Raw genomic sequence first — 12,256 nt, 5'->3', positions numbered from 1 at the left:
AGAAGTTTAGAGCCAAAGTTACAAATATCTTTGAATGATACAACACAAGGGTGTATGAATATGAAATAATAGAATACAAATGACTGCAAATCTGACGACGACAGACAAAGACTGGAATGGGAGGAAGAGTGATAGTCGCAAGATCCAATACATTCAATTCGGATTTTGACGTTGCAGTCGCTCGCATGGATGCTTTGTGGTCCTTTTTCCTGCCTTTCACATTCAATTTCCGCTGTATTTTTGGACCCAAAATCTATTAATCATATTCATGTCCCACCACGCTTAATCATACTTTCTTAAAATCCACGTAATTGTTATTCATATTAGTTAATTCAATGTTTTAATAATTTTACGGTTTAGTCTCGGATTTCTTTATTTCTTTAATTTCTTTTTTTAACTCATTTTTATTAAATTTGAAACACGTGCTCTAAACCATTATAGACTGTTTATGTATTTTAAATTCCTATTCCCTATAATAAGTTTTTTTTTTCAATTTAATTCCTCAACTTTGTGTGGTTTTATTATTCGTTCAGTTTCTCTTCATTTTCAAGTCTATTTTTTATAACAAATATTTTAGTACCTAAATAAAAAATATTGTACAAGTACTTGAATGAAAAAAATTGATATGATTTAAATATTTTTTAAAAAATTAAACTTTTTTATTATTTAACATTCAATATTCAATTATTTATAAATTGTCTTATTCAAGACGCACTTATTAGTTTTTGGATTTTTTATTAGTCAACTGTTATGTATTAATATTTATGTTATATAATATATATAATCTATAAAAATAAAATAAATCTTAATACAAAATGATTTAATGTTTTTTCTATTGATAAATACAATCAACCTGCACATGCTCCATAATATCACAAATGGCTTGTAAGCAGAATACTGTCTATTATTGCTTTAGGGTTTCCGAACTGCTTAATGATAACTCTTTTTTTCGAACAATTATACTCATATATTCGAGAGGATTTTATATAATATCTAAAAAATCTAAAAAAATAGGAAAAAAGAGTAAATTATTGTTTAGAAGTTAAAGAGTAAATGGTTAAAAAATAGATAACTACTAATAATTAGATATTAGAATTTTCTCACATAATATAAAATTTATAAATTTTACATATATTTTAAATTATTTGAATTTAAATACTGGAATCATTTTTTTATTTTTTAATAAAAATTCTTCATTTACTACTATTAATATGACATAATTAGATAAAATATAGTGTCTCTCTAAAAATACCAAAAAAAAAATCAGAATGAGTTTAGGTGCTATACTACTCAACAAAGAAGCCCATCTACGTTGGTAGAATCTGGCTTTCTTCCAAGGTCCATTTTAACACTGTAGATTAGGGCTTGGCTTACTCATTCATGGCAGAAGAGTTCTAGGGTTTTAACCACTTTCCAAAATCAATGCTCAACTCTTTCTCTTGCCACCGACTTATTTTCACCCTATTCTCCAAAACCCCATTTCTCTAATTGTGTGAACAAAATGCCGCCATTGAAGTCTATGCAACTCCGTCGGCTGCTTCACCGCTGCCTCTCTTCGCCTTCTCCGTTTCAATCCCACGCTTTGCTCTCTTCGAAACCTCATTTTACGCCAACCCAGTTCCCTCTAATATCTAAATCCTTCTCAACCCAAAACCCTAATCCCCAAACCCCAGATCCTGTTGCTTTATCTCTTTCGGCTGAGCTCCTCAGTGACCCTTCTTTAGATCCTCTCGCGATCACCCCAAGACTCCAGCTTCACTTCTCTCATATCAAACCAACCCCTTTGTTGATCTCACAGACCCTTAATCTCTCCCCTGAAGCTGGTCGAACTGTTTTAGGGTTTCACGATTGGATTCTATCGAACCCCGACTTCAACCACACCGATGAAACGCTTTCGTCTTTCATTGATTACTTTGGTCGAAGGAAAGATTTCAAAGCTGCCCATGATCTCCTCGTCAATCAAAATTCTGTTGCGGGTCCTAAAACTCTTAAGTCATCCATTGATAGGCTGGTTCGTGCTGGCAGACCAACACAAGTTTTGAGTTTTTTCGAGAGAATGGAGAAAGATTATGGGTTCAAAAGAGATAAAGAATCACTGAGGTTGGTAGTGGAGAAATTGTGTGGACATGGGTATGCAAGTTATGCTGAGAAGATGGTGAAAGACACTGCCAACGAGATATTCCCGGACGAGATGGTATGTGATTTATTGATCAAAGGTTGGTGTGTTGATGGGAAGCTTGAGGAGGCTAGAAGATTAGCTGGGGAAATGTATAGGGGAGGTTTTGAGATTGGTGCAACGGCGTATAACGCAATGCTCGATTGTGTTTGTAAGCTTTGTAGGGCAAAAGATCCATTTCGGCTTCATTCGGAAGCTGAGAAAGTTCTGCTTGATATGGACTTTTATGGGGTACCAAGAAATGTTGAGACTTTTAATGTGTTGCTTGATAATCTTTGTAAGATTAGGAACACTGAGGATGCGATGAAGTTGTTTTTTAGGATGGGGGAATGGGGTTGTTCTCCGAATGCTGATAGCTACTTGATTTTGATTCGGAGTTTGTATCAGGCTGCTCGAGTTGGTGAAGGCGATGAGATGATGGATGGGATGAAATCTGCTGGCTTTGGTGATCAGCTTGGCAAGAAAGAATATTATGGCTTTCTTAAGATTTTGTGTGGAATTGAGAGGATTGAGCATGCCATGAGTATTTTTAAGAAGATGAAGGCTGATGGGTGTAAACCTAGCATTAAGACTTATGATTTGTTAATGGGGAAATGGTGTGCTCATAACCGCATTGATCGAGCCAATGTTCTTTATAATGAAGCTCTGAAAAATGGGGTGCCAGTTGTACCTAAGCCCTATCGTGTTGATTCAAGATATATGAAGAAAACCAAAGCTGTGAAGAAGGAGAAGAAGAGGGAGACTTTTTCTGAGAAAATGGCTCGAAAGAGGAGACGCCTTAAGCAAATTCGACTAAGTTTTGTGAAGAAGAGTAGAGGGAGGATGCGCAGTGCCTAAATTTACCTAGTTACTTACAGAAAATGTAAGTGGATTGACAATGTCTATTGGAATCTGAGTTTCTTTTCTGATTTTTGGTTATTTTTCTTTTATGATTTCTGTTGTAAAATTTTCGTTCTTGTTTTTACTCTAGTATTTGCAACAATAGAAATAAAAAAGTATGTTGAGTAATTCATTTTACTCATTCTTTGCACCTTACAAATGAGGATTGATAGTTTACATTTTGCTGTGAAATGCACTTTTACTTTGCAAGAATCTTTCAAAGAGAATAGCTGGACAAATTGTGGATGCGTATATAGGTAAGTTTGATCCTAGGACGTTGTCACTTTCTAAACTTTACCATTTACAGAAAGGTGTTGTGCGACCCTGCAATGGAAATTGGACATAAATTCACCCTCCTATCAGTCATGTTTGAAATAGGTTTGAGTTATGCCACTTTGTCCATCATCAATGTATCAGGAATTGGAAATTAGAGTGAAACTTTGACATCCTATTGATCGTGTTTTCCTTATTTATGATGCATTGAGCCTGGCCAGCTGAATCATAAGAAGTTTAATTTTCAAGTGTGCTACTGTCAGGTTCTTTTCTGTGTACTGCTTTTGGCTTATACTTGAATTAGCGTAGTGCTGTGCTATCAATCTACCAGGAAATGGATATTAGACTGAAAACTTATCATCCTATTGGTTGTGTCATCCCTTATTATGATGTATTGACCTGGCCATATGAATCATAGGAAGGTCAATTGCGAGTGTGTTGTCCTCCTCCTTTTGTCTTGTATTTGATATAGGTTCGAGTTTGGTATTTCTTACAGATTGGTGGTGTTATTATTCTTTCGATCACTTGGATTGCAGAACTTACCAGCAAAATCTGTCTATTTTTGCTATTGTGTTGATAGACTGGTAAGATGTTGGAAAATGACCAGAGCTGAGAGATTGTAAAGATAAGCAAATCTTAGTTTCTTGATATGATAAAAAAAAAGGTTGGGAGATAAAGAGTGTGTATAGTAAATGAAAGAAATGAAATGGGGGCAATATGAAATGATAGATAATACAGACGACTAAGCTGTGGGCTTCCTATCTGTTGCTCAGGCGGTAGCGTTCACTCATATTATTGAATGGATGCCCACCTTTTTTGATGGCCTTGCATAGCCTGTAAAAGAAGCAGAAAACTATTTGAAGGGAGCAGTGCACCGGACCGGAGTTCTAGGTTTCAAATGTTGGGCCATTGGAATGCCTATCTGATTCAACAATATGCTTCTTGTATGTGCTATGGGTGAGTTTTTTTTAATTGGTTTGGATTATAAGATAATATTTTTCGAAAGACTCTCACTCATTAGATAATAAACGTTCAAACATTCCTATAGAGATGTTGTGCTCAAACTTGAAATCTCTAGAAATAACCTCCCTTTATTTACGTAGGGCTTTTTTGAATATGATATAATGAATATTATTTAAATCCAAGTATAATTGTTTAATGTGATTATATTTAAAAAAAATTATAATTGGGAGTAAACCACATTATGATGTCAAATTCTTAGAAAGTAATTCATTTAATTTGTGATGATGATGATGATAGCAGCTAAGCTCGGTAGTGGCTGGGCAATGAATAATCATGTCATATTTAGGGGGAGAGAAACGTCCTCTTCCTAGCAAACGACACAATTATACTATATAAAAAATAAAAATAAAAATAAACACATTTTTTAAGGTTACATAATTCAATTTTTATTATATTAAAATTGATTATGTATATGATTTATCTTATGATTTACATAATATTATATTCAATTGTAAACATAAAAAATTCAAGAATTTTAACTGGATACTTGATATAAAAAACTTGAATATCAAGGGGGAAAAAACTTGATACTTGTTTTTTTATTATCATATCCGTAAAGTTAACATTATTAATATAATTAATATACAAATTGATCATGTATTTTATAACTTTTTTAGTTTGATATTTAAACATTCTTATTATCTTATTATTTAAATTTTAAAAATAATTAATTATATAAATATTAACTTAATAATTTATGTATCAATCAAATTATTAATATAATATTAATTATTTAAAATATTAATATCATCAAATGCCACATAGCATAATTTAATTAATTATTAAAATATTATATTGAAAATAAATATATATATATATATATATATTTAAAAAATTAAATTTACATATCAAATCAATCTAATTTTTTAAAAATTAAATTTAAGGGTTAATTTCTATATTAAGTTTTGTTAATAATACGCGAATGTTTTAACTAACGAATAGTAAGAAACCGACAGCTTGTACAGAGATGGGAGGGAGGGATCTGTGTCTGTTTCATAGTCAACCTCGGTACTAATAAATCAGCTATTTTTTTTCTTTCTTTCTTGTGCAGATCTTACGCTTCATCACCTCATAAAAAAAAGCATCTGATAAGCTATCGAGCTCTTCATCAACAGTCATGAAGACCGTCTTTTCATCCATTTCCATTATGAGCTTCACCCTTTTACTCTGTCTTGTTTTCCTGCTCCACTTTCACTTTGTGTTTGGTTTGGAGAATGTAAAATTTTTGGGAATGAAATCCACATTCTCTTTTTAATTGGCTGGGAATATCATTTTCGGTAATCTTACATTATTAATAGTAAAATTTTTTGGGTATATTACTGGAAATGTCATTACATCTCTTTCTTTAGGTATTGTTGGTGTAGATGCTCGTTTTTGTCCGGGGTCTAATATAAGATTCAAAGTGGATTGCATGACTAAAATAAGTATAACAGTTTGCAACACCCAATTGTCCCTCTTCAACCGTTTCACCTATAACTGCAGCAAATAACCAATTCAGATTTTTTGGGAGCCACGTAAGAAGCAATGAGGCAAACGGTTATGGAAAAAGAGGGTAAAAACTGAAGGAAACAGTTTGTAAGTGGGGGGACAATAAGAACATAAAAGAAATCAGTTTACAAGGAGATAGACATCTAACGTCGAGAGGAACCATTGGCAAGGATTGACAAAAAAAAGAGAATAACAATTCACGGGGTCATCAGGAACCATTTTTCGAGCAGGAGAATCATCAGAAGCCATGAACAAGCAAAAGAAAACACAAAAAAGGACAGGGGGCTTTTCGTTGTAACAGAGGGAGGGGTGTCGATCTTTCCTTCGAGTTTACAGAGAAAAATCAATGTAAAAGAGGAAAATAAAGTGCAACTCTACCATTGTATAAGAAATCGAGAAAGCAACGCAAAGGAAATCGAATTCTTGCAAAGGTTTTTTTTTCTCTATTTATCATTTGCAGTTTCATTTTTTTTCGTTCGTTTTAGTAATTTCCAAATATAAACGCAAAACCATAAATAAGGAAAAGGATTTGGGGTTGATTTACCTGAGTAATGCGAACACCGATAGAATCTCAGCAGCTCCATCTTATAGTCGTACGGGGTCCAATCATTGTTGAAAGTAAGGGCCTTGGGTGAAAGAAAAAGTGAGAGGGAAGAGGAACAGAGAATCCTGGTTCGTGAGGGTTAGCTTAGGTGTTTCTTTTGTAGGAGTTAGCGTAGGTTTGGAGTGAAAAGGCCATCGGAGATTGATGGCCAAGCTTCGATCGATGGGTCTCGAAGTGAGAGAAAGGGTTCTTGTCTCACGGTGGTCGGCATAGAGAGTTGCATAACTCTCTGTTTGAGAAGATGAGAGAAGAGACATTGAGCGTGAAGGGAAAAAGGAGTCTGATGAGGTTGTAGGTTTAGTTTACATTATATTAGATTTAATTTTAGTTAAGTTATATATTAAAACTTTAGGGTTAATTATTGTTAGCCACCATGACCTTAGGGATGGATTAGGTTTAGGCCCTCATAACTTAAGCATTTTCGTTTTAACCCTTGTTTTAATTAGTGATATATACGTATATATATTTTTAATTTATGCTTCATTTCCTTTTAGTCCATTTAGTTTATTTGTTTGTACTTTGTATAGTTTATGTATTTGATCTGTTGTTTTATGTTCTTTTATTTCAGTCATATGCATGCTTATGGTTTATTAGCAATTTAGGGTCTGAATTATTTGTCATTCATGTTAAAATGGTCTGAATTTGTGTAGTATACTGAATTTTACTTTTTTTTCAAATTTAGTCACTACATTTATGTATATATATACTTTTTAAATTTTTAGTTTAGCATGTTATGTTTTTGTTTTTATATTTGAGTCATATTTGTACATTGTATGTTAATAGGCATAGTTTATAATTTGTAATTAAAATATACGTATATAATTATATATATGTCACGCAATATGATATTTTTAATGGTTTTTAATTAATTTTGACATGACATACTTTTTGCATAATTTACATGATAGCCTCATTTGCATAACTCGACATATCACATAATTAGATTAAGGGTAATACCCTTTTAATTTAAAATTGTTTCAAGTGGGCAGTCATAACTGATTTGAGGTCCACTTTTAATAATTTTAAAATAAAAGTGTATCCCGAAAGTGAAACCTAAAAATCGATTCTTCGCTTAAAATTTGGAAACGAAAGAAAAGGAAGTGTTCGTTTATTTAAATTTATTGAGAAAATGTTGTTATAGCTTTTAAGATCTGGTCTCGATATTTGTAAATAATCGAACATTCTTTATCTTTCTAAAACGACTCGATAATTTTAATTTAATTTATTTGAGTGCTTTTGAATGTTTTTTTTAATTTATATCTTTGTTTTAAGGGATCAAAAATTAAATTAAATTCGAATTTGTAAAGTTCATTGCAAAGACGTTAATTAATCGATTAGGTACCGATTTAGGGCGTTGTGGGGGTGCTAATCCTTCTCCACACGTAACTGACTCCCGAATTCATTTTTTTGGTAACGCAGACCACAATTTGTTGTTTTAATTAATTTTTATTTAAAATGACAACATTTTTTGGATGCCCAATCACACCCTAATCAAAGATTGGTGGCGACTCTTCGAACTATATTTTTCGATCGTAAAGGAAATCCAAAATTTTTCGAAACGAGAGGTCTTGTAAATCACATTTTGTTTTTTAAATTAAAAAGAGATAATTAAGAATTAATGTGGTTTTCAAAATCGCACCCTTTTCTCACCTTTAAGAAAAAAATCGTTTCGACAGCATGGCGACTCTGCTGGGGACATTTTTTTAGAGAGTCAGGCCGATAGTCAATTAATTAATTGTCTTTGCAATTGAAACTTATAAATTTGTTTTAATTTGGTTTTTGATCCCTTGTTTGTTTTTTAATAAGTTTTGTTTGTATTTTGATTTAATTCGATTAACAATTAAATAGTTGTACTGATCTGTTTGCTAATGGTTTCAGATTATTTGTGAATTGAGAATTGATTTTTGAGTGCTTTTATTATGTGTTTTTTCGCTTTTCCTCACACACTGCACAGTTGCATTATCATAACATGAGCTAAAACCCCGCTCCGTCCTATTTAAGTAGGAGTGAGAGACTATGCCCTCGTGTGGTTTTCACCTCCGCATGGGATAGTGGATCGCTCCTGGAGCTCACTCCTTATGGTCCTCGTGATGGTATTCACCTCCGTATGGACATAAGGAGGTGTGTTCCCTCGAAATTGAACTCGATCCCCTAAAGCCTGTGATGGGCCAGGATTGAGGGTTCGGCAGCCCAAGGGGGCACCGACAAGGACAATTCCAGAACCTATTACTTTAGAACCGAACTCAGCATATAGTGAACATAAAGCCCAAACTTAGGTCGAGCCAAACCCGAACCTTAAGAGTCCCGTGAGGAGGGTACACAAGGAAAATCTTTTTGAGTTATTCATTTTCATTTTTTCGAATAAATGCATGTGAACTAGATATCATGCGGTTAGGTTTATTTGTCAAGCAAGCATGCGAATTAGATATCATGATGTTAGGGTTTTAATGTTCAAACAAAGCATGGGGGTAGATATCATGTTGGGTAGGATCTACTAAAGCATGATTGGGTAGCCAGCATGTGAGGGTAGGTTTTATTTGATGTTTATGGTACTTATTTTGTTGTTTATATTAAGTGCACTAACCCATTTTTGTTCTATGTCTATTTTATTTTGATTTTATTACATTCACATCTTCATGTCATCACAAGGTGTTAATTCGCAAGTGATTGACTAATAAGAAGGCTGGTCATAATGAGACAAGAAATTCTTAACCATGTAATCAAAATCGGGAGATCCAGAGGCATTCAGAAGATTCATGAAGAAGAACATTTGACAAATGAAGAAATTTGAACCTGACTGAAGAACGATTCATGAAGGACATCCGATGAATGAAGAAATTTGAAACTGATTGAAGACCGATCCACAAAGAAAGACATCCTGAAGATGTTCCCTCAGGAGATAGATGCAGTAATGCCAAGGACGAGAAGACCCTTCACAAAGACGTGAAGAGCACTTTCCATTGAAAGTGGAGATGGAGATCCCAAGATTCAATTCAAGGACAACCGATTTCATCAAATGTGATAAAATACGCCGACCATTTTGGAGATGCAATGCCAGATTCCATGAAGAGTACGGTTCAAGGAAATGAAGAATCACAATTTTATTTTGATTACATGGTGTAATGAAATATTGTTGTCTAAATGAAGGTTGTTCTATAGTGGTCACTTTTGGGATTAACACCTTTTGCATTTGCATTTTGCATCCACATTTGCATTCGCATTGCTTTAATTTAAGCACTTTTACACGCATCAATCATGAAAACGTGAGAGTAACTTGTGAAGGATACTATGACAAAAGCTCTAAAATTAAATTGAAGTTACCATGAGACGTGTTTCTGGAAAGATAGACAACAATGAATGAGATCTTAGCACGAGTTAGTAAGATCGAGAGAATTCAAGAACTGCTCGTAAGGACCCAACAAGAAATGATTGATGAAGCAAGGAAGTTCCAAGTTGAATCCATGGGACAGATGTCCAAGTTGATGAGCATGATGATTACAGTGATATATGGGGAGAAATCATCAGATGACCCTATTACACAAGAAAATATGAAGACTTCGGGTGAGAATCTGAATGTTAGTGGTGCAACCAATGTGATGATAGCAAATGATCAAGAACAGATGAAGACTTCGGGTGAGAATCTGAATGTTAGTGGTGCAGCCAATGTGATGATAGCAACTGATCAAGAACCTGTTAGGGGATGTGGTAATTCAAGTCAACTCCAAAAATCAAGTAAGATTCCAGAAGATGCTACGGAGATCATACTGGGAAAAGCAGAAGTTAAGGGTGAAACTTCTAATATGAAAGTGAAGCCGGACTCAAAGAAAAGAGGCATAGAGGAGGCTCAAATGCCAGTAAAGAAGGCCAAAAAGAATAGAAAAAAGAATAAGATGACACCTCTGATTCCGATTCCGATCTCATATTCAGACTTGTTACCCTTTCTCTTTGAAAGTGGGCTTCTAAAGCCTTTTCCTCCGAGGTACAATACTTATTTGCGTCCAGGCTGGCAAGGTATCAAGAAATCATGCGGTTATCATTCTCATGAGTTTAGCCACTCTACAGAAGATTGTACGATCCTGAGATTTAAAGTTCAAAACTTCATCACGGAAGGGTTGTTATGCTTTGAAAATGGAAAACCTAAGCTCCCCGGAAGCTCAAAACTTATCGATGAAGGGAGATTTGCAAATCAATGTCTCTCCCAAGATGTTGGTCAAACGTTAAACCTTCAAAGCGAATGTTCCAGTGGTCAGTCACAAGGTCTTCAATATGATCATAATAACGGCAAGGAGAAAGTGGGATCAAAAGAGTTTTCATATAGCCAGATATATCCAAAGTTGCTCCAAGCCCAACTGATTATCCCACGTCTGGCCAAGCCTTTGTTGCCCCCTTATCCGAGTTGGTATAATGAGGATGTTACTTGTGAATATCATACTGGAGCCCGAGGACACTCCATTGAGAATTATAGCAACTTCAAGCGACAGGTTCGAGATCTTTTGGCTCATGGAGTTATAGAGGTGGATGCTCAGCAGTTGAAAATTAATTGCCAGAATGAAGTTGATGGGATTGAAACAAGTGAAGTACATGCCAAAGAGAGTATTGAAAAGGAGAAAAATAAAATCAAGGAAAGCGAGATATGTGAAGCAGAGATAAAGGACTCAACTCTTGAGACCTCTCTGACGCTAAAAAAGAAGATAGAAGTGGGAAATGACAAGAAGAAAGTTAAAGGAGAGGTAGTCCGAGACTGGCCACAGAAGATGTCTTAGGAAAATACGACCCTCAAGGTTTTTCAAGTGCCCATTTCCGACTTGTTATCCCCTTTAATCATGAATCAATACCTCACTCCAAGGCCATTAAGAATAAAGACTAGCCCATCCGCTTATGGCTACGACCCGAATAGTGCTTGTGATTTTCATATGGGGGCATTAGGTCATCCCACTTACAAGTGCATACCGTTGATGGAAGAGATAGAAAATCTCGTTGATAAAAGAGTCCTGACACAAGAAATGATCGAGATATGGGGAGAGAATGTGGATAAAAACCCTAATCCAACGGGGTACCCGTCATTCTGGGGAAAGTAGGGCCTTTTAGTTGAACAAGTGAAGGTTGTGCTCCACCACAATCGCATTTCCCATTTGCAACATCATGTTTGAACTTGTTTTTCATCATTTCTCAGTTTTTTTAAGGATATTTTATTTGAATTCATGCTACTTTATGGATGGTGAGCATTGAATCGAATTTACGACTTGAAATTCTTTGAATATCAACTGAATTAGAAGCTCTTTAACGATTAGAGTTATAAATCTTTAACGCAATGACAAGGTTGAAACCTGATAAAACAAGGACCTTGACCTTATCCCTAGAAGATACAATCGAACACTATACCATTTTCTTGCAGGGACCGATATAGCCTTCTTCTATCATAAGGGGATGAACAATAGGCTTGGTATTAAGGTATGAACAGAAGCAGGCAACATGGGGGGATTTTTTGTGTATGATGTTACGAAACTGAATAGACCACACTTTTATTGATGACGTTCAATGATGATTATGATCTTTACGGATGGAATAGTCAAGCAGATGAATCTAGTTTAGGTCAGTTGCTTGGAAATTGAACTCTAACGATGAGATTTTCTAGCTTTCAACAACACCTAGACTATAACAGGTTCTTCTTGACGAGCTTAAGAAATTAGATTTGTATACCCATATTATAATATTATATGTATATAATAAATCTTGAGCTGTCCCTCTAGTGCAATTGGTTAAAAGCCCCGGCTTTATGGATATAATTCAGCTACCCTGATAAAAATGATTAT

General features: G+C 34.6%; 1 protein-coding gene across 1 annotated transcript; it reads left to right on the top strand.

The window, feature by feature from the left end:
* Positions 1–1,414: 1,414 nt before the first annotated feature.
* Positions 1,415–3,943, top strand: LOC120155075 (pentatricopeptide repeat-containing protein PNM1, mitochondrial-like). The gene is made up of 2 exons (XM_039166647.1): positions 1,415–3,046; positions 3,827–3,943. Exon 1 carries the CDS (start codon positions 1,502–1,504, stop codon positions 3,011–3,013), a length of 1,512 nt encoding a protein of 503 aa, XP_039022578.1. The 5' UTR covers positions 1,415–1,501; the 3' UTR covers positions 3,014–3,046; positions 3,827–3,943.
* Positions 3,944–12,256: the final 8,313 nt, after the last annotated feature.

The sequence above is a fragment of the Hibiscus syriacus genome, unplaced genomic scaffold (genome assembly GCF_006381635.1).
Source record: "Hibiscus syriacus cultivar Baekdansim isolate YM2019G1 unplaced genomic scaffold, ASM638163v2 tig00111161_pilon, whole genome shotgun sequence".
Taxonomy (NCBI): Eukaryota; Viridiplantae; Streptophyta; class Magnoliopsida; order Malvales; family Malvaceae; genus Hibiscus; species Hibiscus syriacus.
This window is presented reverse-complemented; position numbering and strand designations above follow the sequence as displayed.